Source organism: Coregonus lavaretus, assembly GCF_964263955.1.
Source record: "Coregonus lavaretus genome assembly, contig: HAP1_SCAFFOLD_3757, whole genome shotgun sequence".
Classification (NCBI taxonomy): domain Eukaryota; kingdom Metazoa; phylum Chordata; class Actinopteri; order Salmoniformes; family Salmonidae; genus Coregonus; species Coregonus lavaretus.
Window position 1 is genome coordinate 1 of NW_028157979.1, and position 27,234 is coordinate 27,234.

General features: G+C 41.0%; 1 protein-coding gene and 1 long non-coding RNA gene across 2 annotated transcripts in view; one reads left to right on the plus strand and one right to left on the minus strand.

Annotated features, from left to right (window-relative positions):
* Nucleotides 1-268: 268 nt before the first annotated feature.
* On the plus strand, nt 269-1,719 carry LOC311124571. Its single transcript, XR_014612776.1, has 2 exons — nt 269-406; nt 769-1,719. It is a non-coding gene; the product is annotated as an uncharacterized lncRNA (long non-coding RNA).
* Nucleotides 1,720-6,206: 4,487 nt separating this feature from the next.
* The window catches only part of LOC311124573 (small ribosomal subunit protein uS11m-like), a 39,620-nt gene continuing 18,592 nt past the window's right edge, over nt 6,207-27,234 (minus strand). The window contains exons 5-6 of the mRNA XM_084198690.1: nt 8,660-8,725; nt 6,207-7,634 (exon numbers count right to left, since the gene is read on the minus strand). Of these exons, the coding sequence (XP_084054816.1) occupies nt 7,527-7,634; nt 8,660-8,725 (174 nt within the window). The 3' untranslated portion in view covers nt 6,207-7,526. The remainder of the gene's footprint in view (nt 7,635-8,659; nt 8,726-27,234) is intronic.

Sequence of the window (27,234 nt, forward strand, 5' to 3'; positions counted from 1 at the left end):
CTCCCTCCTCTCTCTATCTCCCCTCCCCTCTCTCTCTCCCCTCCTCTCTCTCTTTCTCCCCTCCTCTCTCTCTCTCTCCCTCCTCTCTCTCTCTCCTCCCTCCTCTCTATCTCCCCTCCTCTCTCTATCTCCCCTCCCCTCTCTCTCTCCCCTCCTCTCTCTCTTTCTCCCCTCCTCTCTCTCTTTCTCCCCTCCTCTCTCTCTCCCATCTCTCTCTCGCTCTCCCCTCTCCCTCTTTCTCTCTCTCTCCTCTCCCCCTCCCCCTCCAGGACATAGACTTCCTGGGTCGAGCGTCACTGCTGCAGCAGCGTCAGGAGGGGGTGAGCCGTCGCTTCATCATGTTAGTCCTGGAGGATCATGACACAGAGCTGGACCTGTGGCCCTGGTGGGGAGAACCCATCTACAGGTTAGACACACACCATCACGACACAGAGCAAGGCACTACACTAGAAGCTGCCCACTGCTCTAGCCTCTTCAACCGGTGTGTATCAGAGGGGTTGGGTCTCGTATGGATTAATAAAGTATTCTTCTCACCATCTAATGCTCTCTCTCTCTCTCTCGTTCTGTCTCTCTCTCTCTCTCTGTATCTCTGTCTCTCTGTCTCTCTCTCTCTCTGTCTCTCTCTCTCTCTCTCTCTCTCTGTCTCTCTCTCTCTCTGTCTCTCTCTCTCTCTCTCTCTCTCTCTGTCTCTCTCTCTCTCTCCTCTCTCTCTCTCTCTCTCTGTCTCTCTCTGTCTCTCTGCCTCTCTCTCTCTCTCTGTCTCTGTAGGAACGGGGAGCTGTGTGGCACCACCACCTCCTCTGCCTACTCCTACACCCTGGAGAGACACGTGTGTCTGGGCTTCGTCTCACCGCCATCCCTGGACGGCGCCCTGCCGCCGTGACCCCAGACTTCATCAACAGGGGAGATTACGAGGTGGATATAGCAGGGCAGAGATTCCCAGCCAAGGCTAAGCTGTACCCCTTCAGCTCTTTGTTCGCCCAGCAGAAACGACGCAAAGATGAGATGGAGCTCAGTAACTTCCAGGGCAAATGAGGAGGAGAGGAGGGAGGAGGAAGAGAGAGAGGGTGAGAGAAGAAGGAAGGGGTGTAGAATCTAAGAAGAGGGGTCTGAGTGAAGGATGAACTCTCCAGATAGTTTTTTATCCCCCAGCCTCCTGTTGCTAGTGCCAACCTGTTCTCGGCCTCTCGCTCCCACGCTGAAGGGGTGTACCGTATACGCACAATCAATCCCCTGCCCCCCTTCTCTTTCAAAGTGCAATATCTATGAGACACCAACTGTTCCAGAGCTGTCTGTCTGTCTGTCAGGACAGGCTCACAATGCTCCAGAGCTGTCTGTCTGTCTGTCTGGACAGGCTCACAATGCTCCAGAGCTGTCTGTCTGTCTGTCAGGACAGGCTCACAATGCTCCAGAGCTGTCTGTCTGTCTGTCTGGACAGGCTCACAATGCGTCCCATGTATGGACTGTATATCTTCACCTTTTAAAGTAGTGTCCTGCTGGAGTGGCTTGTGGTCTGAGTGAGTACAGAGGGAGGACAGTAGTGGTGATCTGAGGGGGATGTATGTTCGGGCTACTAGTGAGTTAAATTCACTCTTATTGGTGGAAACCGCTGCACTTTTTGTCCAATGGGAGGCCTCGTTGTTGTCCCTCTGGAGGGGTATCTGTATAAAGAACGGTGAAATGTTGAAAGATTTTCAAATAAAGGGATGTATTTTTGTATAGGAGTGTAGACATTAGTGTTATTTTTTAAACTCATAGCTATCCAGCTATGACACGTTCCGACATCTGTTTGGTCGCACGCTTCCCCTTCCCCCCCTGCGCCCTTCCCCCCTGCCCCCTTCCCCCTTCCCCCTCTGCCACCCGTCAACATATTACAGTAACATATCTCCCGTCAACATATTACAGTAACATATCACCCGTCAACATATTACAGTAACATATCACCTGTCAACATATTACAGTAACATATCACCCGTCAACATATTACAGTAACATATCACCCGTCAACATATTACAGTAACCTATCACCGTCAACATATTACAGTAACATATTACCTGTCAACATATTACAGTAACATATCACCCGTCAACATATTACAGTAACATATCAGCCGTCAACATATTACAGTAACATATCAGCCGTCAACATATTACAGTAACCTATCACTGTCAACATATTACAGTAACATATCACCCGTCAACATATTACAGTAACCTGTCAACATATTACAGTAACCTATCACCGTCAACATATTACAGAAACATATCACCCGTCAACATATTACAGTAACCTATCACGTCAACATATTACAGTAACATATCACCCGTCAACATATTACAGTAACATATCACCTGTCAACATATTACAGTAACATATCACCCGTCAACATATTACAGTAACCTGTCAACATATTACAGTAACCTATCACCGTCAACATATTACAGTAACATATCACCCGTCAACATATTACAGTAACCTATCACGTCAACATATTACAGTAACATATCACCTGTCAACATATTACAGTAACATATCACCCGTCAACATATTACAGTAACATATCAGCCGTCAACATATTACAGTAACCTATCACTGTCAACATATTACAGTAACATATCACCCGTCAACATATTACAGTAACCTGTCAACATATTACAGTAACCTATCACCGTCAACATATTACAGTAACATATCAGCCGTCAACATATTACAGTAACCTATCACTGTCAACATATTACAGTAACATATCACCCGTCAACATATTACAGTAACCTGTCAACATATTACAGTAACCTATCACCGTCAACATATTACAGTAACATATCACCCGTCAACATATTACAGTAACCTATCACGTCAACATATTACAGTAACATATCACCCGTCAACATATTACAGTAACATATCACCTGTCAACATTTTCACTCATCCGCCCTTTGTTTTATTTGTTGTTTATGTCATGTGTTGAGACACGTCCTCCCGTCTGTGTGTTGAGACACGTCCTCCCGTCTGTGTGTTGAGACACGTCCTCCCGTCTGTGTGTTGAGACACGTCCTCCCGTCTGTGTGTTGAGACACGTCCTCCCGTCTGTGTGTTGAGACACGTCCTCCCGTCTGTGTGTCGATAACTCCTATAGTAGCAGAGATGTTCTGCAGCTCACAGAGACACTAGCCTATAGTAGCAGAGATGTTCTGCAGCTCACAGAGACGCTAGCCTATAGTAGCAGAGATGTTCTGCAGCTCACAGACGCTAGCCTATAGTAGCAGAGATGTTCTGCAGCTCAGAGACGCTAGCCTATAGTAGCAGAGATGTTCTGCAGCTCACAGAGACGCTAGCCTATAGTAGCAGAGATGTTCTGCAGCTCACAGACGCTAGCCTATAGTAGCAGAGATGTTCTGCAGCTCACAGAGACACTAGCCTATAGTAGCAGAGATGTTCTGCAGCTCACAGAGACGCTAGCCTATAGTAGCAGAGATGTTCTGCAGCTCAGAGACGCTAGCCTATAGTAGCAGAGATGTTCTGCAGCTCACAGAGACGCTAGCCTATAGTAGCAGAGATGTTCTGCAGCTCACAGAGACGCTAGCCTATAGTAGCAGAGATGTTCTGCAGCTCACAGAGACGCTAGCCTATAGTAGCAGAGATGTTCTGCAGCTCACAGAGACGCTAGCCTATAGTAGCAGAGATGTTCTGCAGCTCACAGAGACGCTAGCCTATAGTAGCAGAGATGTTCTGCAGCTCACAGAGACGCTAGCCTATAGTAGCAGAGATGTTCTGCAGCTCAGAGACGCTAGCCTATAGTAGCAGAGATGTTCTGCAGCTCACAGAGACGCTAGCCTATAGTAGCAGAGATGTTCTGCAGCTCACAGAGACGCTAGCCTATAGTAGCAGAGATGTTCTGCAGCTCAGAGACGCTAGCCTATAGTAGCAGAGATGTTCTGCAGCTCACAGAGACGCTAGCCTATAGTAGCAGAGATGTTCTGCAGCTCAGAGACGCTAGCCTATAGTAGCAGAGATGTTCTGCAGCTCACAGAGACGCTAGCCTATAGTAGCAGAGATGTTCTGCAGCTCACAGAGACGCTAGCCTATAGTAGCAGAGATGTTCTGCAGCTCACAGAGACGCTAGCCTATAGTAGCAGAGATGTTCTGCAGCTCACAGAGACGCTAGCCTATAGTAGCAGAGATGTTCTGCAGCTCACAGAGACGCTAGCCTATAGTAGCAGAGATGTTCTGCAGCTCAGAGACGCTAGCCTATAGTAGCAGAGATGTTCTGCAGCTCACAGAGACGCTAGCCTATAGTAGCAGAGATGTTCTGCAGCTCACAGAGACGCTAGCCTATAGTAGCAGAGATGTTCTGCAGCTCAGAGACGCTAGCCTATAGTAGCAGAGATGCTCACAGAGACGCTAGCCTATAGTAGCAGAGATGTTCTGCAGCTCACAGAGACGCTAGCCTATAGTAGCAGAGATGTTCTGCAGCTCACAGAGACGCTAGCCTATAGTAGCAGAGATGTTCTGCAGCTCAGAGACGCTAGCCTATAGTAGCAGAGATGTTCTGCAGCTCACAGAGACGCTAGCCTATAGTAGCAGAGATGTTCTGCAGCTCAGAGACGCTAGCCTATAGTAGCAGAGATGTTCTGCAGCTCAGAGACGCTAGCCTATAGTAGCAGAGATGTTCTGCAGCTCAGAGACGCTAGCCTATAGTAGCAGAGATGTTCTGCAGCTCAGAGAGACGCTAGCCTATAGTAGCAGAGATGTTCTGCAGCTCAGAGAGACGCTAGCCTATAGTAGCAGAGATGTTCTGCAGCTCAGAGACGCTAGCCTATAGTAGCAGAGATGTTCTGCAGCTCAGAGACGCTAGCCTATAGTAGCAGAGATGTTCTGCAGCTCAGAGACGCTAGCCTATAGTAGCAGAGATGTTCTGCAGCTCAGAGACACTAGCCTATAGTAGCAGAGATGTTCTGCAGCTCACAGAGACGCTAGCCTATAGTAGCAGAGATGTTCTGCAGCTCACAGAGACGCTAGCCTATAGTAGCAGCGATGTTCTGCAGCTCACAGAGACGCTAGCCTATAGTAGCAGAGATGTTCTGCAGCTCACAGAGACACTAGCCTATAGTAGCAGAGATGTTCTGCAGCTCACAGAGACGCTAGCCTATAGTAGCAGAGATGTTCTGCAGCTCACAGAGACGCTAGCCTATAGTAGCAGAGATGTTCTGCAGCTCACAGAGACGCTAGCCTATAGTAGCAGAGATGTTCTGCAGCTCACAGAGACGCTAGCCTATAGTAGCAGAGATGTTCTGCAGCTCAGACGCTAGCCTATAGTAGCAGAGATGTTATGCAGCTCACAGAGACGATAGCCTATAGTAGCAGAGATGTTCTGCAGCTCACAGAGACGCTAGCCTATAGTAGCAGAGATGTTCTGCAGCTCAGAGACGCTAGCCTATAGTAGCAGAGATGTTCTGCAGCTCAGAGACACTAGCCTGTAGTAGCAGAGATGTTCTGCAGCTCAGAGACGCTAGCCTATAGTAGCAGAGATGTTCTGCAGCTCACAGAGACGCTAGCCTATAGTAGCAGAGATGTTCTGCAGCTCAGAGACGCTAGCCTATAGTAGCAGAGATGTTCTGCAGCTCACAGAGACGCTAGCCTATAGTAGCAGAGATGTTCTGCAGCTCAGAGACGCTAGCCTATAGTAGCAGAGATGTTCTGCAGCTCAGAGACGCTAGCCTATAGTAGCAGAGATGTTCTGCAGCTCACAGAGACGCTAGCCTATAGTAGCAGAGATGTTCTGCAGCTCACAGAGACACTAGCCTATAGTAGCAGAGATGTTCTGCAGCTCAGAGACGCTAGCCTATAGTAGCAGAGATGTTCTGCAGCTCAGAGACGCTAGCCTATAGTAGCAGAGATGTTCTGCAGCTCACAGAGACGCTAGCCTATAGTAGCAGAGATGTTCTGCAGCTCAGAGACGCTAGCCTATAGTAGCAGATGTTTTGTTACCTACTGTGCAGCAGTGGACCAGATGGCTTCTTTTGTACATTGTAACATGTTTGGTTTCAAAGGGCTAACTTGACTATGTACGGATGGATGTTGTGTTGTCCAGTAATTAGTTAAATACTGTACTCATTTTCTATTTGTTCTCACTAAAGATATTAAATCTCTAAAGATTGAATGGATGATATAAACTAAGACCGAATTGATCCACTCCAGACAAAAACACTGGTAAATAATACTGTTTATTTGGAAATGCAAAGTTGAGTTCAAATATCAGTGTCCAATTATGCCGAGATGACTGTGCCTTGACTTTTGGAATGGGAGATGGTGTTCATGGAGGAGATGGAGCCTACAGTTGATGGTGTTCATGGAGGAGATGGAGCCTACAGTTGATGGTGTTCATGGAGGAGATGGAGCCTACAGTTGATGGTGTTCATGGAGGAGATGGAGCCTACAGTTGATGGTGTTCATGGAGGAGATGGAGCCTACAGTTGATGCTGTACGGTGGTATTCATGTGTTCTTGGGTCATTGTATGTAAAACAAAAAAAAGAACTGAAGAGGTTTTCAAGAATAGGATAAACTGTTTTTGATGTCCTCATAATATCAATATACTCCTGAGTGGCGCAGTGGTCTAAGGCACTGCATCGCAGTGCTAGCTGTGCCACTAGAGATCCTGGTTCGAATCCAGGCTCTGTCGTAGCCGGCCGTGACCGGGAGACCCATGGGGCGGCGCGCAATTGGCCCAGCGTCGTCCAGGGTAGGGGAGGGAATGGCCGGCAGGGATGTAGCTCAGTTGGTAGAGCATGGCGTTTGCAACACCAGGGTTGTGGGTTCGATTCCCACAGGGGGTATGAAAAAAAATAAAATAATGTAAGTCGCTCTGGATAAGAGCGTCTGCTAAATGACGTAAATGTAAATGTAATGTAATCAATATGCCTTGATGGAACCATGGAAAGTTAACGTGGTCTTCCAGAGGAGTAACGTTTGACTAGTTGACAAACAGGGTTGTGTCTGTCAAACTGTCTGCATATGTTCTGGTTGTTCACCTCGTGTTAGTGGTAGTGACAGTGAATCCATCGGTCACTCACCTGTACAAACCAGATGGACTGATCTGACCAGGTTCTCTCCTGCTGTAAGCCTTGGATTTATACCACATGTTGTACAAGGGGTTTTGGGTGTAAATGGATTTAATAAACCTAGAAATAATGGGAACTTTAAAACAGCCTCGTTCTAGATTCATCTATCTGTTACTAGATGTGCTGCTACATGCATTCAGAGCCAGTTTCCCAGACACAGATTAAGCCTAGTTCTGGACTGAAAAATATTTTCCATGGAGATTCTACATTGAGCTTGTTTTTCAGTCCAGGGCTTAAATCTGTGTCCGGGAAACCGGCCCTGAATGTTTTACCAACATTCCTGCATGTATTTTCCAAAATGCTTAAATACCAGTAAAAAAAATCATTTTCATACAACAACAACAACTTTAAGCGTGTTACAAGACAGATGGCTGGACCCCTGCAGTCCATGATGGTATGGTCCTGTTCATATTCTTCTAGCCTTGCGAGGGCGACAACCATTGTGTGGTACGGGGGTGTTGTCAGTGATGGACACAACCTCCAATCCTCCCATGGTCAGACCCTTGATGGCAGACTGCACAGAGAAAGAAATGCATCATGTAACCCAATCAATCAATCAATCAATCACGAGGCTCTAACGTCTTTTCCTAGTAAGTCTGTACAAGATTCTGACTGAACAGACACGAGAAGAGATTCAAAACCAGGTATGACTTCAGTGTGGGGGGGGAAAGATGCATCATGTCCTGTATCATGTAAACTATGTGGTATGACTTCAGTGTGGGGGGAAAAGATGCATCATGTCCTGTATCATGTAAACTATGTGGTATGACTTCAGTGGGGGGAAAAGATGCATCATGTCCTGTATCATGTAAACTATGTGGTATGACTTCAGTGTGGGGGGGAAAAGATGCATCATGTCCTGTATCATGTAAACTATGTGGTATGACTTCAGTGTGGGGGGAAAAGATGCATCATGTCCTGTATCATGTAAACTATGTGGTATGACTTCAGTGTGGGGGGAAAAGATGTATCATGTAAACTATGTGGTATGACTTCAGTGGGGGGGGGGGAAAAGATGCATCATGTCCTGTATCATGTAAACTATGTGGTATGACTTCAGTGTGGGGGAAAAGATGCATCATGTCCTGTATCATGTAAACTATGTGGTATGACTTCAGTGTGGGGGGAAAGATGCATCATGTCCTGTATCATGTAAACTATGTGGTATGACTTCAGTGGGGGGGGGAAAAGATGCATCATGTCCTGTATCATGTAAACTATGTGGTATGACTTCAGTGTGGGGGGAAAAGATGCATCATGTCCTGTATCATGTAAACTATGTGGTATGACTTCAGTGTGGGGGGGAAAAGATGCATCATGTCCTGTATCATGTAAACTATGTGGTATGACTTCAGTGGGGGGGGGAAAGATGCATCATGTCCTGTATCATGTAAACTATGTGGTATGACTTCAGTGGGGGGAAAAGATGCATCATGTCCTGTATCATGTAAACTATGTTTATCTCTATGTGTGTTTTATGTCAATTCTGCATTTCTTCAGTTTGTCCAACTGTGATCACGTCATCAAAAAGGTACTCACCAAGCGTCCAGGACCCAGACCTTTCACCGACACACGGACAAACGTCACCCCCGCCGCTGTGGCCTTCTGCTCAGGAGAAGAAGAAGAAGAAGAATACGTGATCATTTATCAGGAAACACAAATGTATATTTTTGCCAGTTTGTTTTAGCAGCGCTGCATTTAGGCTCTACTGCCATCTTGTGGAAAACAGACGTATCACACCCTGGTTCTGCGTTCTGTTAGACGTCTGTAGCAGCCAGACTAACTATTAACTGGGTCCATTGGCTATATTATATCCACATGGTCTCATCAGACTAGAACTATTAACTGGGTCCATTGGCTATATTATATCCACATGGTCTCATCAGACTAACTATTAACTGGGTCCATTGGCTATATTATATCCACATGGTCTCATCAGACTAGAACTATTAACTGGGTCCATTGGCTATATTATATCCACATGGTCTCATCAGACTAACTATTAACTGGGTCCATTGGCTATATTATATCCACATGGTCTCATCAGACTAACTATTAACTGGGTCCATTGGCTATATTATATCCACATGGTCTCATCAGACTAGAACTATTAACTGGGTCCATTGGCTATATTATATCCACATGGTCTCATCAGACTAGAACTATTAACTGGGTCCATTGGCTATATTATATCCACATGGTCTCATCAGACTAGAACTATTAACTGGGTCCATTGGCTATATTATATCCACATGGTCTCATCAGACTAGAACTATTAACTGGGTCCATTGGCTATATTATATCCACATGGTCTCATCAGACTAACTATTAACTGGGTCCATTGGCTATATTATATCCACATGGTCTCATCAGACTAGAACTATTAACTGGGTCCATTGGCTATATTATATCCACATGGTCTCATCAGACTAGAACTATTAACTGGGTCCATTGGCTATATTATATCCACATGGTCTCATCAGACTAGAACTATTAACTGGGTCCATTGGCTATATTATATCCACATGGTCTCATCAGACTAGAACTATTAACTGGGTCCATTGGCTATATTATATCCACATGGTCTCATCAGACTAGAACTATTAACTGGGTCCATTGGCTATATTATATCCACATGGTCTCATCAGACTAGAACTATTAACTGGGTCCATTGGCTATATTATATCCACATGGTCTCATCAGACTAACTATTAACTGGGTCCATTGGCTATATTATATCCACATGGTCTCATCAGACTAGAACTATTAACTGGGTCCATTGGCTATATTATATCCACATGGTCTCATCAGACTAGAACTATTAACTGGGTCCATTGGCTATATTATATCCACATGGTCTCATCAGACTAGAACTATTAACTGGGTCCATTGGCTATATTATATCCACATGGTCTCATCAGACTAACTATTAACTGGGTCCATTGGCTATATTATATCCACATGGTCTCATCAGACTAGAACTATTAACTGGGTCCATTGGCTATATTATATCCACATGGTCTCATCAGACTAACTATTAACTGGGTCCATTGGCTATATTATATCCACATGGTCTCATCAGACTAACTATTAACTGGGTCCATTGGCTATATTATATCCACATGGTCTCATCAGACTAGAACTATTAACTGGGTCCATTGGCTATATTATATCCACATGGTCTCATCAGACTAACTATTAACTGGGTCCATTGGCTATATTATATCCACATGGTCTCATCAGACTAGAACTATTAACTGGGTCCATTGGCTATATTATATCCACATGGTCTCATCAGACTAGAACTATTAACTGGGTCCATTGGCTATATTATATCCACATGGTCTCATCAGACTAACTATTAACTGGGTCCATTGGCTATATTATATCCACATGGTCTCATCAGACTAGAACTATTAACTGGGTCCATTGGCTATATTATATCCACATGGTCTCATCAGACTAACTATTAACTGGGTCCATTGGCTATATTATATCCACATGGTCTCATCAGACTAGAACCTGGGTCCATTGGCTATATTATATCCACATGGTCTCATCAGACTAGAACTATTAACTGGGTCCATTGGCTATATTATATCCACATGGTCTCATCAGACTAACTATTAACTGGGTCCATTGGCTATATTATATCCACATGGTCTCATCAGACTAGAACTATTAACTGGGTCCATTGGCTATATTATATCCACATGGTCTCATCAGACTAGAACTATTAACTGGGTCCATTGGCTATATTATATCCACATGGTCTCATCAGACTAGAACTATTAACTGGGTCCATTGGCTATATTATATCCACATGGTCTCATCAGACTAGAACTATTAACTGGGTCCATTGGCTATATTATATCCACATGGTCTCATCAGACTAGAACTATTAACTGGGTCCATTGGCTATATTATATCCACATGGTCTCATCAGACTAGAACTATTAACTGGGTCCATTGGCTATATTATATCCACATGGTCTCATCAGACTAACTATTAACTGGGTCCATTGGCTATATTATATCCACATGGTCTCATCAGACTAGAACTATTAACTGGGTCCATTGGCTATATTATATCCACATGGTCTCATCAGACTAACTATTAACTGGGTCCATTGGCTATATTATATCCACATGGTCTCATCAGACTAGAACTATTAACTGGGTCCATTGGCTATATTATATCCACATGGTCTCATCAGACTAGAACTATTAACTGGGTCCATTGGCTATATTATATCCACATGGTCTCATCAGACTAGAACTATTAACTGGGTCCATTGGCTATATTATATCCACATGGTCTCATCAGACTAGAACTATTAACTGGGTCCATTGGCTATATTATATCCACATGGTCTCATCAGACTAGAACTATTAACTGGGTCCATTGGCTATATTATATCCACATGGTCTCATCAGACTAACTATTAACTGGGTCCATTGGCTATATTATATCCACATGGTCTCATCAGACTAGAACTATTAACTGGGTCCATTGGCTATATTATATCCACATGGTCTCATCAGACTAGAACTATTAACTGGGTCCATTGGCTATATTATATCCACATGGTCTCATCAGACTAGAACTATTAACTGGGTCCATTGGCTATATTATATCCACATGGTCTCATCAGACTAACTATTAACTGGGTCCATTGGCTATATTATATCCACATGGTCTCATCAGACTAGAACTATTAACTGGGTCCATTGGCTATATTATATCCACATGGTCTCATCAGACTAGAACTATTAACTGGGTCCATTGGCTATATTATATCCACATGGTCTCATCAGACTAGAACTATTAACTGGGTCCATTGGCTATATTATATCCACATGGTCTCATCAGACTAGAACTATTAACTGGGTCCATTGGCTATATTATATCCACATGGTCTCATCAGACTAGAACTATTAACTGGGTCCATTGGCTATATTATATCCACATGGTCTCATCAGACTAGAACTATTAACTGGGTCCATTGGCTATATTATATCCACATGGTCTCATCAGACTAGAACTATTAACTGGGTCCATTGGCTATATTATATCCACATGGTCTCATCAGACTAGAACTATTAACTGGGTCCATTGGCTATATTATATCCACATGGTCTCATCAGACTAGAACTATTAACTGGGTCCATTGGCTATATTATATCCACATGGTCTCATCAGACTAGAACTATTAACTGGGTCCATTGGCTATATTATATCCACATGGTCTCATCAGACTAGAACTATTAACTGGGTCCATTGGCTATATTATATCCACATGGTCTCATCAGACTAGAACTATTAACTGGGTCCATTGGCTATATTATATCCACATGGTCTCATCAGACTAGAACTATTAACTGGGTCCATTGGCTATATTATATCCACATGGTCTCATCAGACTAGAACTATTAACTGGGTCCATTGGCTATATTATATCCACATGGTCTCATCAGACTAGAACTATTAACTGGGTCCATTGGCTATATTATATCCACATGGTCTCATCAGACTAGAACTATTAACTGGGTCCATTGGCTATATTATATCCACATGGTCTCATCAGACTAGAACTATTAACTGGGTCCATTGGCTATATTATATCCACATGGTCTCATCAGACTAGAACTATTAACTGGGTCCATTGGCTATATTATATCCACATGGTCTCATCAGACTAGAACTATTAACTGGGTCCATTGGCTATATTATATCCACATGGTCTCATCAGACTAGAACTATTAACTGGGTCCATTGGCTATATTATATCCACATGGTCTCATCAGACTAGAACTATTAACTGGGTCCATTGGCTATATTATATCCACATGGTCTCATCAGACTAGAACTATTAACTGGGTCCATTGGCTATATTATATCCACATGGTCTCATCAGACTAGAACTATTAACTGGGTCCATTGGCTATATTATATCCACATGGTCTCATCAGACTAGAACTATTAACTGGGTCCATTGGCTATATTATATCCACATGGTCTCATCAGACTAGAACTATTAACTGGGTCCATTGGCTATATTATATCCACATGGTCTCATCAGACTAGAACTATTAACTGGGTCCATTGGCTATATTATATCCACATGGTCTCATCAGACTAGAACTATTAACTGGGTCCATTGGCTATATTATATCCACATGGTCTCATCAGACTAGAACTATTAACTGGGTCCATTGGCTATATTATATCCACATGGTCTCATCAGACTAGAACTATTAACTGGGTCCATTGGCTATATTATATCCACATGGTCTCATCAGACTAGAACTATTAACTGGGTCCATTGGCTATATTATATCCACATGGTCTCATCAGACTAGAACTATTAACTGGGTCCATTGGCTATATTATATCCACATGGTCTCATCAGACTAGAACTATTAACTGGGTCCATTGGCTATATTATATCCACATGGTCTCATCAGACTAGAACTATTAACTGGGTCCATTGGCTATATTATATCCACATGGTCTCATCAGACTAGAACTATTAACTGGGTCCATTGGCTATATTATATCCACATGGTCTCATCAGACTAGAACTATTAACTGGGTCCATTGGCTATATTATATCCACATGGTCTCATCAGACTAGAACTATTAACTGGGTCCATTGGCTATATTATATCCACATGGTCTCATCAGACTAGAACTATTAACTGGGTCCATTGGCTATATTATATCCACATGGTCTCATCAGACTAGAACTATTAACTGGGTCCATTGGCTATATTATATCCACATGGTCTCATCAGACTAGAACTATTAACTGGGTCCATTGGCTATATTATATCCACATGGTCTCATCAGACTAGAACTATTAACTGGGTCCATTGGCTATATTATATCCACATGGTCTCATCAGACTAGAACTATTAACTGGGTCCATTGGCTATATTATATCCACATGGTCTCATCAGACTAGAACTATTAACTGGGTCCATTGGCTATATTATATCCACATGGTCTCATCAGACTAGAACTATTAACTGGGTCCATTGGCTATATTATATCCACATGGTCTCATCAGACTAGAACTATTAACTGGGTCCATTGGCTATATTATATCCACATGGTCTCATCAGACTAGAACTATTAACTGGGTCCATTGGCTATATTATATCCACATGGTCTCATCAGACTAGAACTATTAACTGGGTCCATTGGCTATATTATATCCACATGGTCTCATCAGACTAGAACTATTAACTGGGTCCATTGGCTATATTATATCCACATGGTCTCATCAGACTAGAACTATTAACTGGGTCCATTGGCTATATTATATCCACATGGTCTCATCAGACTAGAACTATTAACTGGGTCCATTGGCTATATTATATCCACATGGTCTCATCAGACTAGAACTATTAACTGGGTCCATTGGCTATATTATATCCACATGGTCTCATCAGACTAGAACTATTAACTGGGTCCATTGGCTATATTATATCCACATGGTCTCATCAGACTAGAACTATTAACTGGGTCCATTGGCTATATTATATCCACATGGTCTCATCAGACTAGAACTATTAACTGGGTCCATTGGCTATATTATATCCACATGGTCTCATCAGACTAGAACTATTAACTGGGTCCATTGGCTATATTATATCCACATGGTCTCATCAGACTAGAACTATTAACTGGGTCCATTGGCTATATTATATCCACATGGTCTCATCAGACTAGAACTATTAACTGGGTCCATTGGCTATATTATATCCACATGGTCTCATCAGACTAGAACTATTAACTGGGTCCATTGGCTATATTATATCCACATGGTCTCATCAGACTAGAACTATTAACTGGGTCCATTGGCTATATTATATCCACATGGTCTCATCAGACTAGAACTATTAACTGGGTCCATTGGCTATATTATATCCACATGGTCTCATCAGACTAGAACTATTAACTGGGTCCATTGGCTATATTATATCCACATGGTCTCATCAGACTAGAACTATTAACTGGGTCCATTGGCTATATTATATCCACATGGTCTCATCAGACTAGAACTATTAACTGGGTCCATTGGCTATATTATATCCACATGGTCTCATCAGACTAGAACTATTAACTGGGTCCATTGGCTATATTATATCCACATGGTCTCATCAGACTAGAACTATTAACTGGGTCCATTGGCTATATTATATCCACATGGTCTCATCAGACTAGAACTATTAACTGGGTCCATTGGCTATATTATATCCACATGGTCTCATCAGACTAGAACTATTAACTGGGTCCATTGGCTATATTATATCCACATGGTCTCATCAGACTAGAACTATTAACTGGGTCCATTGGCTATATTATATCCACATGGTCTCATCAGACTAGAACTATTAACTGGGTCCATTGGCTATATTATATCCACATGGTCTCATCAGACTAGAACTATTAACTGGGTCCATTGGCTATATTATATCCACATGGTCTCATCAGACTAGAACTATTAACTGGGTCCATTGGCTATATTATATCCACATGGTCTCATCAGACTAGAACTATTAACTGGGTCCATTGGCTATATTATATCCACATGGTCTCATCAGACTAGAACTATTAACTGGGTCCATTGGCTATATTATATCCACATGGTCTCATCAGACTAGAACTATTAACTGGGTCCATTGGCTATATTATATCCACATGGTCTCATCAGACTAGAACTATTAACTGGGTCCATTGGCTATATTATATCCACATGGTCTCATCAGACTAGAACTATTAACTGGGTCCATTGGCTATATTATATCCACATGGTCTCATCAGACTAGAACTATTAACTGGGTCCATTGGCTATATTATATCCACATGGTCTCATCAGACTAGAACTATTAACTGGGTCCATTGGCTATATTATATCCACATGGTCTCATCAGACTAGAACTATTAACTGGGTCCATTGGCTATATTATATCCACATGGTCTCATCAGACTAGAACTATTAACTGGGTCCATTGGCTATATTATATCCACATGGTCTCATCAGACTAGAACTATTAACTGGGTCCATTGGCTATATTATATCCACATGGTCTCATCAGACTAGAACTATTAACTGGGTCCATTGGCTATATTATATCCACATGGTCTCATCAGACTAGAACTATTAACTGGGTCCATTGGCTATATTATATCCACATGGTCTCATCAGACGAACTATTAACTGGGTCCATTGGCTATATTATATCCACATGGTCTCATCAGACTAGAACTATTAACTGGGTCCATTGGCTATATTATATCCACATGGTCTCATCAGACTAGAACTATTAACTGGGTCCATTGGCTATATTATATCCACATGGTCTCATCAGACTAGAACTATTAACTGGGTCCATTGGCTATATTATATCCACATGGTCTCATCAGACTAGAACTATTAACTGGGTCCATTGGCTATATTATATCCACATGGTCTCATCAGACTAGAACTATTAACTGGGTCCATTGGCTATATTATATCCACATGGTCTCATCAGACTAGAACTATTAACTGGGTCCATTGGCTATATTATATCCACATGGTCTCATCAGACTAGAACTATTAACTGGGTCCATTGGCTATATTATATCCACATGGTCTCATCAGACTAGAACTATTAACTGGGTCCATTGGCTATATTATATCCACATGGTCTCATCAGACTAGAACTATTAACTGGGTCCATTGGCTATATTATATCCACATGGTCTCATCAGACTAGAACTATTAACTGGGTCCATTGGCTATATTATATCCACATGGTCTCATCAGACTAGAACTATTAACTGGGTCCATTGGCTATATTATATCCACATGGTCTCATCAGACTAGAACTATTAACTGGGTCCATTGGCTATATTATATCCACATGGTCTCATCAGACTAGAACTATTAACTGGGTCCATTGGCTATATTATATCCACATGGTCTCATCAGACTAGAACTATTAACTGGGTCCATTGGCTATATTATATCCACATGGTCTCATCAGACTAGAACTATTAACTGGGTCCATTGGCTATATTATATCCACATGGTCTCATCAGACTAGAACTATTAACTGGGTCCATTGGCTATATTATATCCACATGGTCTCATCAGACTAGAACTATTAACTGGGTCCATTGGCTATATTATATCCACATGGTCTCATCAGACTAGAACTATTAACTGGGTCCATTGGCTATATTATATCCACATGGTCTCATCAGACTAGAACTATTAACTGGGTCCATTGGCTATATTATATCCACATGGTCTCATCAGACTAGAACTATTAACTGGGTCCATTGGCTATATTATATCCACATGGTCTCATCAGACTAGAACTATTAACTGGGTCCATTGGCTATATTATATCCACATGGTCTCATCAGACTAGAACTATTAACTGGGTCCATTGGCTATATTATATCCACATGGTCTCATCAGACTAGAACTATTAACTGGGTCCATTGGCTATATTATATCCACATGGTCTCATCAGACTAGAACTATTAACTGGGTCCATTGGCTATATTATATCCACATGGTCTCATCAGACTAGAACTATTAACTGGGTCCATTGGCTATATTATATCCACATGGTCTCATCAGACTAGAACTATTAACTGGGTCCATTGGCTATATTATATCCACATGGTCTCATCAGACTAGAACTATTAACTGGGTCCATTGGCTATATTATATCCACATGGTCTCATCAGACTAGAACTATTAACTGGGTCCATTGGCTATATTATATCCACATGGTCTCATCAGACTAGAACTATTAACTGGGTCCATTGGCTATATTATATCCACATGGTCTCATCAGACTAGAACTATTAACTGGGTCCATTGGCTATATTATATCCACATGGTCTCATCAGACTAGAACTATTAACTGGGTCCATTGGCTATATTATATCCACATGGTCTCATCAGACTAGAACTATTAACTGGGTCCATTGGCTATATTATATCCACATGGTCTCATCAGACTAGAACTATTAACTGGGTCCATTGGCTATATTATATCCACATGGTCTCATCAGACTAGAACTATTAACTGGGTCCATTGGCTATATTATATCCACATGGTCTCATCAGACTAGAACTATTAACTGGGTCCATTGGCTATATTATATCCACATGGTCTCATCAGACTAGAACTATTAACTGGGTCCATTGGCTATATTATATCCACATGGTCTCATCAGACTAGAACTATTAACTGGGTCCATTGGCTATATTATATCCACATGGTCTCATCAGACTAGAACTATTAACTGGGTCCATTGGCTATATTATATCCACATGGTCTCATCAGACTAGAACTATTAACTGGGTCCATTGGCTATATTATATCCACATGGTCTCATCAGACTAGAACTATTAACTGGGTCCATTGGCTATATTATATCCACATGGTCTCATCAGACTAGAACTATTAACTGGGTCCATTGGCTATATTATATCCACATGGTCTCATCAGACTAGAACTATTAACTGGGTCCATTGGCTATATTATATCCACATGGTCTCATCAGACTAGAACTATTAACTGGGTCCATTGGCTATATTATATCCACATGGTCTCATCAGACTAGAACTATTAACTGGGTCCATTGGCTATATTATATCCACATGGTCTCATCAGACTAACTATTAACTGGGTCCATTGGCTATATTATATCCACATGGTCTCATCAGACTAACTATTAACTGGGTCCATTGGCTATATTATATCCACATGGTCTCATCAGACTAGAACTATTAACTGGGTCCATTGGCTATATTATATCCACATGGTCTCATCAGACTAGAACTATTAACTGGGTCCATTGGCTATATTATATCCACATGGTCTCATCAGACTAGAACTATTAACTGGGTCCATTGGCTATATTATATCCACATGGTCTCATCAGACTAGAACTATTAACTGGGTCCATTGGCTATATTATATCCACATGGTCTCATCAGACTAGAACTATTAACTGGGTCCATTGGCTATATTATATCCACATGGTCTCATCAGACTAGAACTATTAACTGGGTCCATTGGCTATATTATATCCACATGGTCTCATCAGACTAGAACTATTAACTGGGTCCATTGGCTATATTATATCCACATGGTCTCATCAGACTAGAACTATTAACTGGGTCCATTGGCTATATTATATCCACATGGTCTCATCAGACTAGAACTATTAACTGGGTCCATTGGCTATATTATATCCACATGGTCTCATCAGACTAGAACTATTAACTGGGTCCATTGGCTATATTATATCCACATGGTCTCATCAGACTAGAACTATTAACTGGGTCCATTGGCTATATTATATCCACATGGTCTCATCAGACTAGAACTATTAACTGGGTCCATTGGCTATATTATATCCACATGGTCTCATCAGACTAGAACTATTAACTGGGTCCATTGGCTATATTATATCCACATGGTCTCATCAGACTAGAACTATTAACTGGGTCCATTGGCTATATTATATCCACATGGTCTCATCAGACTAGAACTATTAACTGGGTCCATTGGCTATATTATATCCACATGGTCTCATCAGACTAGAACTATTAACTGGGTCCATTGGCTATATTATATCCACATGGTCTCATCAGACTAGAACTATTAACTGGGTCCATTGGCTATATTATATCCACATGGTCTCATCAGACTAGAACTATTAACTGGGTCCATTGGCTATATTATATCCACATGGTCTCATCAGACTAGAACTATTAACTGGGTCCATTGGCTATATTATATCCACATGGTCTCATCAGACTAGAACTATTAACTGGGTCCATTGGCTATATTATATCCACATGGTCTCATCAGACTAGAACTATTAACTGGGTCCATTGGCTATATTATATCCACATGGTCTCATCAGACTAGAACTATTAACTGGGTCCATTGGCTATATTATATCCACATGGTCTCATCAGACTAGAACTATTAACTGGGTCCATTGGCTATATTATATCCACATGGTCTCATCAGACTAGAACTATTAACTGGGTCCATTGGCTATATTATATCCACATGGTCTCATCAGACTAGAACTATTAACTGGGTCCATTGGCTATATTATATCCACATGGTCTCATCAGACTAGAACTATTAACTGGGTCCATTGGCTATATTATATCCACATGGTCTCATCAGACTAGAACTATTAACTGGGTCCATTGGCTATATTATATCCACATGGTCTCATCAGACTAGAACTATTAACTGGGTCCATTGGCTATATTATATCCACATGGTCTCATCAGACTAGAACTATTAACTGGGTCCATTGGCTATATTATATCCACATGGTCTCATCAGACTAGAACTATTAACTGGGTCCATTGGCTATATTATATCCACATGGTCTCATCAGACTAGAACTATTAACTGGGTCCATTGGCTATATTATATCCACATGGTCTCATCAGACTAGAACTATTAACTGGGTCCATTGGCTATATTATATCCACATGGTCTCATCAGACTAGAACTATTAACTGGGTCCATTGGCTATATTATATCCACATGGTCTCATCAGACTAGAACTATTAACTGGGTCCATTGGCTATATTATATCCACATGGTCTCATCAGACTAGAACTATTAACTGGGTCCATTGGCTATATTATATCCACATGGTCTCATCAGACTAGAACTATTAACTGGGTCCATTGGCTATATTATATCCACATGGTCTCATCAGACTAGAACTATTAACTGGGTCCATTGGCTATATTATATCCACATGGTCTCATCAGACTAGAACTATTAACTGGGTCCATTGGCTATATTATATCCACATGGTCTCATCAGACTAGAACTATTAACTGGGTCCATTGGCTATATTATATCCACATGGTCTCATCAGACTAGAACTATTAACTGGGTCCATTGGCTATATTATATCCACATGGTCTCATCAGACTAGAACTATTAACTGGGTCCATTGGCTATATTATATCCACATGGTCTCATCAGACTAGAACTATTAACTGGGTCCATTGGCTATATTATATCCACATGGTCTCATCAGACTAGAACTATTAACTGGGTCCATTGGCTATATTATATCCACATGGTCTCATCAGACTAGAACTATTAACTGGGTCCATTGGCTATATTATATCCACATGGTCTCATCAGACTAGAACTATTAACTGGGTCCATTGGCTATATTATATCCACATGGTCTCATCAGACTAGAACTATTAACTGGGTCCATTGGCTATATTATATCCACATGGTCTCATCAGACTAGAACTATTAACTGGGTCCATTGGCTATATTATATCCACATGGTCTCATCAGACTAGAACTATTAACTGGGTCCATTGGCTATATTATATCCACATGGTCTCATCAGACTAGAACTATTAACTGGGTCCATTGGCTATATTATATCCACATGGTCTCATCAGACTAGAACTATTAACTGGGTCCATTGGCTATATTATATCCACATGGTCTCATCAGACTAGAACTATTAACTGGGTCCATTGGCTATATTATATCCACATGGTCTCATCAGACTAGAACTATTAACTGGGTCCATTGGCTATATTATATCCACATGGTCTCATCAGACTAGAACTATTAACTGGGTCCATTGGCTATATTATATCCACATGGTCTCATCAGACTAGAACTATTAACTGGGTCCATTGGCTATATTATATCCACATGGTCTCATCAGACTAGAACTATTAACTGGGTCCATTGGCTATATTATATCCACATGGTCTCATCAGACTAGAACTATTAACTGGGTCCATTGGCTATATTATATCCACATGGTCTCATCAGACTAGAACTATTAACTGGGTCCATTGGCTATATTATATCCACATGGTCTCATCAGACTAGAACTATTAACTGGGTCCATTGGCTATATTATATCCACATGGTCTCATCAGACTAGAACTATTAACTGGGTCCATTGGCTATATTATATCCACATGGTCTCATCAGACTAGAACTATTAACTGGGTCCATTGGCTATATTATATCCACATGGTCTCATCAGACTAGAACTATTAACTGGGTCCATTGGCTATATTATATCCACATGGTCTCATCAGACTAGAACTATTAACTGGGTCCATTGGCTATATTATATCCACATGGTCTCATCAGACTAGAACTATTAACTGGGTCCATTGGCTATATTATATCCACATGGTCTCATCAGACTAGAACTATTAACTGGGTCCATTGGCTATATTATATCCACATGGTCTCATCAGACTAGAACTATTAACTGGGTCCATTGGCTATATTATATCCACATGGTCTCATCAGACTAGAACTATTAACTGGGTCCATTGGCTATATTATATCCACATGGTCTCATCAGACTAGAACTATTAACTGGGTCCATTGGCTATATTATATCCACATGGTCTCATCAGACTAGAACTATTAACTGGGTCCATTGGCTATATTATATCCACATGGTCTCATCAGACTAGAACTATTAACTGGGTCCATTGGCTATATTATATCCACATGGTCTCATCAGACTAGAACTATTAACTGGGTCCATTGGCTATATTATATCCACATGGTCTCATCAGACTAGAACTATTAACTGGGTCCATTGGCTATATTATATCCACATGGTCTCATCAGACTAACTATTAACTGGGTCCATTGGCTATATTATATCCACATGGTCTCATCAGACTAGAACTATTAACTGGGTCCATTGGCTATATTATATCCACATGGTCTCATCAGACTAGAACTATTAACTGGGTCCATTGGCTATATTATATCCACATGGTCTCATCAGACTAGAACTATTAACTGGGTCCATTGGCTATATTATATCCACATGGTCTCATCAGACTAGAACTATTAACTGGGTCCATTGGCTATATTATATCCACATGGTCTCATCAGACTAGAACTATTAACTGGGTCCATTGGCTATATTATATCCACATGGTCTCATCAGACTAGAACTATTAACTGGGTCCATTGGCTATATTATATCCACATGGTCTCATCAGACTAGAACTATTAACTGGGTCCATTGGCTATATTATATCCACATGGTCTCATCAGACTAGAACTATTAACTGGGTCCATTGGCTATATTATATCCACATGGTCTCATCAGACTAGAACTATTAACTGGGTCCATTGGCTATATTATATCCACATGGTCTCATCAGACTAACTATTAACTGGGTCCATTGGCTATATTATATCCACATGGTCTCATCAGACTAGAACTATTAACTGGGTCCATTGGCTATATTATATCCACATGGTCTCATCAGACTAACTATTAACTGGGTCCATTGGCTATATTATATCCACATGGTCTCATCAGACTAGAACTATTAACTGGGTCCATTGGCTATATTATATCCACATGGTCTCATCAGACTAGAACTATTAACTGGGTCCATTGGCTATATTATATCCACATGGTCTCATCAGACTAGAACTATTAACTGGGTCCATTGGCTATATTATATCCACATGGTCTCATCAGACTAACTATTAACTGGGTCCATTGGCTATATTATATCCACATGGTCTCATCAGACTAGAACTATTAACTGGGTCCATTGGCTATATTATATCCACATGGTCTCATCAGACTAGAACTATTAACTGGGTCCATTGGCTATATTATATCCACATGGTCTCATCAGACTAGAACTATTAACTGGGTCCATTGGCTATATTATATCCACATGGTCTCATCAGACTAGAACTATTAACTGGGTCCATTGGCTATATTATATCCACATGGTCTCATCAGACTAGAACTATTAACTGGGTCCATTGGCTATATTATATCCACATGGTCTCATCAGACTAACTATTAACTGGGTCCATTGGCTATATTATATCCACATGGTCTCATCAGACTAGAACTATTAACTGGGTCCATTGGCTATATTATATCCACATGGTCTCATCAGACTAACTATTAACTGGGTCCATTGGCTATATTATATCCACATGGTCTCATCAGACTAGAACTATTAACTGGGTCCATTGGCTATATTATATCCACATGGTCTCATCAGACTAGAACTATTAACTGGGTCCATTGGCTATATTATATCCACATGGTCTCATCAGACTAACTATTAACTGGGTCCATTGGCTATATTATATCCACATGGTCTCATCAGACTAACTATTAACTGGGTCCATTGGCTATATTATATCCACATGGTCTCATCAGACTAGAACTATTAACTGGGTCCATTGGCTATATTATATCCACATGGTCTCATCAGACTAGAACTATTAACTGGGTCCATTGGCTATATTATATCCACATGGTCTCATCAGACTAGAACTATTAACTGGGTCCATTGGCTATATTATATCCACATGGTCTCATCAGACTAGAACTATTAACTGGGTCCATTGGCTATATTATATCCACATGGTCTCATCAGACTAGAACTATTAACTGGGTCCATTGGCTATATTATATCCACATGGTCTCATCAGACTAGAACTATTAACTGGGTCCATTGGCTATATTATATCCACATGGTCTCATCAGACTAACTATTAACTGGGTCCATTGGCTATATTATATCCACATGGTCTCATCAGACTAGAACTATTAACTGGGTCCATTGGCTATATTATATCCACATGGTCTCATCAGACTAGAACTATTAACTGGGTCCATTGGCTATATTATATCCACATGGTCTCATCAGACTAGAACTATTAACTGGGTCCATTGGCTATATTATATCCACATGGTCTCATCAGACTAACTATTAACTGGGTCCATTGGCTATATTATATCCACATGGTCTCATCAGACTATAACTATTAACTGGGTCCATTGGCTATATTATATCCACATGGTCTCATCAGACTAACTATTAACTGGGTCCATTGGCTATATTATATCCACATGGTCTCATCAGACTAGAACTATTAACTGGGTCCATTGGCTATATTATATCCACATGGTCTCATCAGACTAGAACTATTAACTGGGTCCATTGGCTATATTATATCCACATGGTCTCATCAGACTAGAACTATTAACTGGGTCCATTGGCTATATTATATCCACATGGTCTCATCAGACTAGAACTATTAACTGGGTCCATTGGCTATATTATATCCACATGGTCTCATCAGACTAACTATTAACTGGGTCCATTGGCTATATTATATCCACATGGTCTCATCAGACTAGAACTATTAACTGGGTCCATTGGCTATATTATATCCACATGGTCTCATCAGACTAGAACTATTAACTGGGTCCATTGGCTATATTATATCCACATGGTCTCATCAGACTAGAACTATTAACTGGGTCCATTGGCTATATTATATCCACATGGTCTCATCAGACTAGAACTATTAACTGGGTCCATTGGCTATATTATATCCACATGGTCTCATCAGACTAACTATTAACTGGGTCCATTGGCTATATTATATCCACATGGTCTCATCAGACTAGAACTATTAACTGGGTCCATTGGCTATATTATATCCACATGGTCTCATCAGACTAGAACTATTAACTGGGTCCATTGGCTATATTATATCCACATGGTCTCATCAGACTAACTATTAACTGGGTCCATTGGCTATATTATATCCACATGGTCTCATCAGACTAGAACTATTAACTGGGTCCATTGGCTATATTATATCCACATGGTCTCATCAGACTAGAACTATTAACTGGGTCCATTGGCTATATTATATCCACATGGTCTCATCAGACTAGAACTATTAACTGGGTCCATTGGCTATATTATATCCACATGGTCTCATCAGACTAGAACTATTAACTGGGTCCATTGGCTATATTATATCCACATGGTCTCATCAGACTAGAACTATTAACTGGGTCCATTGGCTATATTATATCCACATGGTCTCATCAGACTAGAACTATTAACTGGGTCCATTGGCTATATTATATCCACATGGTCTCATCAGACTAACTATTAACTGGGTCCATTGGCTATATTATATCCACATGGTCTCATCAGACTAGAACTATTAACTGGGTCCATTGGCTATATTATATCCACATGGTCTCATCAGACTAGAACTATTAACTGGGTCCATTGGCTATATTATATCCACATGGTCTCATCAGACTAGAACTATTAACTGGGTCCATTGGCTATATTATATCCACATGGTCTCATCAGACTAGAACTATTAACTGGGTCCATTGGCTATATTATATCCACATGGTCTCATCAGACTAGAACTATTAACTGGGTCCATTGGCTATATTATATCCACATGGTCTCATCAGACTAGAACTATTAACTGGGTCCATTGGCTATATTATATCCACATGGTCTCATCAGACTAGAACTATTAACTGGGTCCATTGGCTATATTATATCCACATGGTCTCATCAGACTAGAACTATTAACTGGGTCCATTGGCTATATTATATCCACATGGTCTCATCAGACTAGAACTATTAACTGGGTCCATTGGCTATATTATATCCACATGGTCTCATCAGACTAGAACTATTAACTGGGTCCATCCATTGGCTATATTATATCCACATGGTCTCATCAGACTAACTATTAACTGGGTCCATTGGCTATATTATATCCACATGGTCTCATCAGACTAACTATTAACTGGGTCCATTGGCTATATTATATCCACATGGTCTCATCAGACTAGAACTATTAACTGGGTCCATTGGCTATATTATATCCACATGGTCTCATCAGACTAGAACTATTAACTGGGTCCATTGGCTATATTATATCCACATGGTCTCATCAGACTAGAACTATTAACTGGGTCCATTGGCTATATTATATCCACATGGTCTCATCAGACTAGAACTATTAACTGGGTCCATTGGCTATATTATATCCACATGGTCTCATCAGACTAGAACTATTAACTGGGTCCATTGGCTATATTATATCCACATGGTCTCATCAGACTAGAACTATTAACTGGGTCCATTGGCTATATTATATCCACATGGTCTCATCAGACTAGAACTATTAACTGGGTCCATTGGCTATATTATATCCAC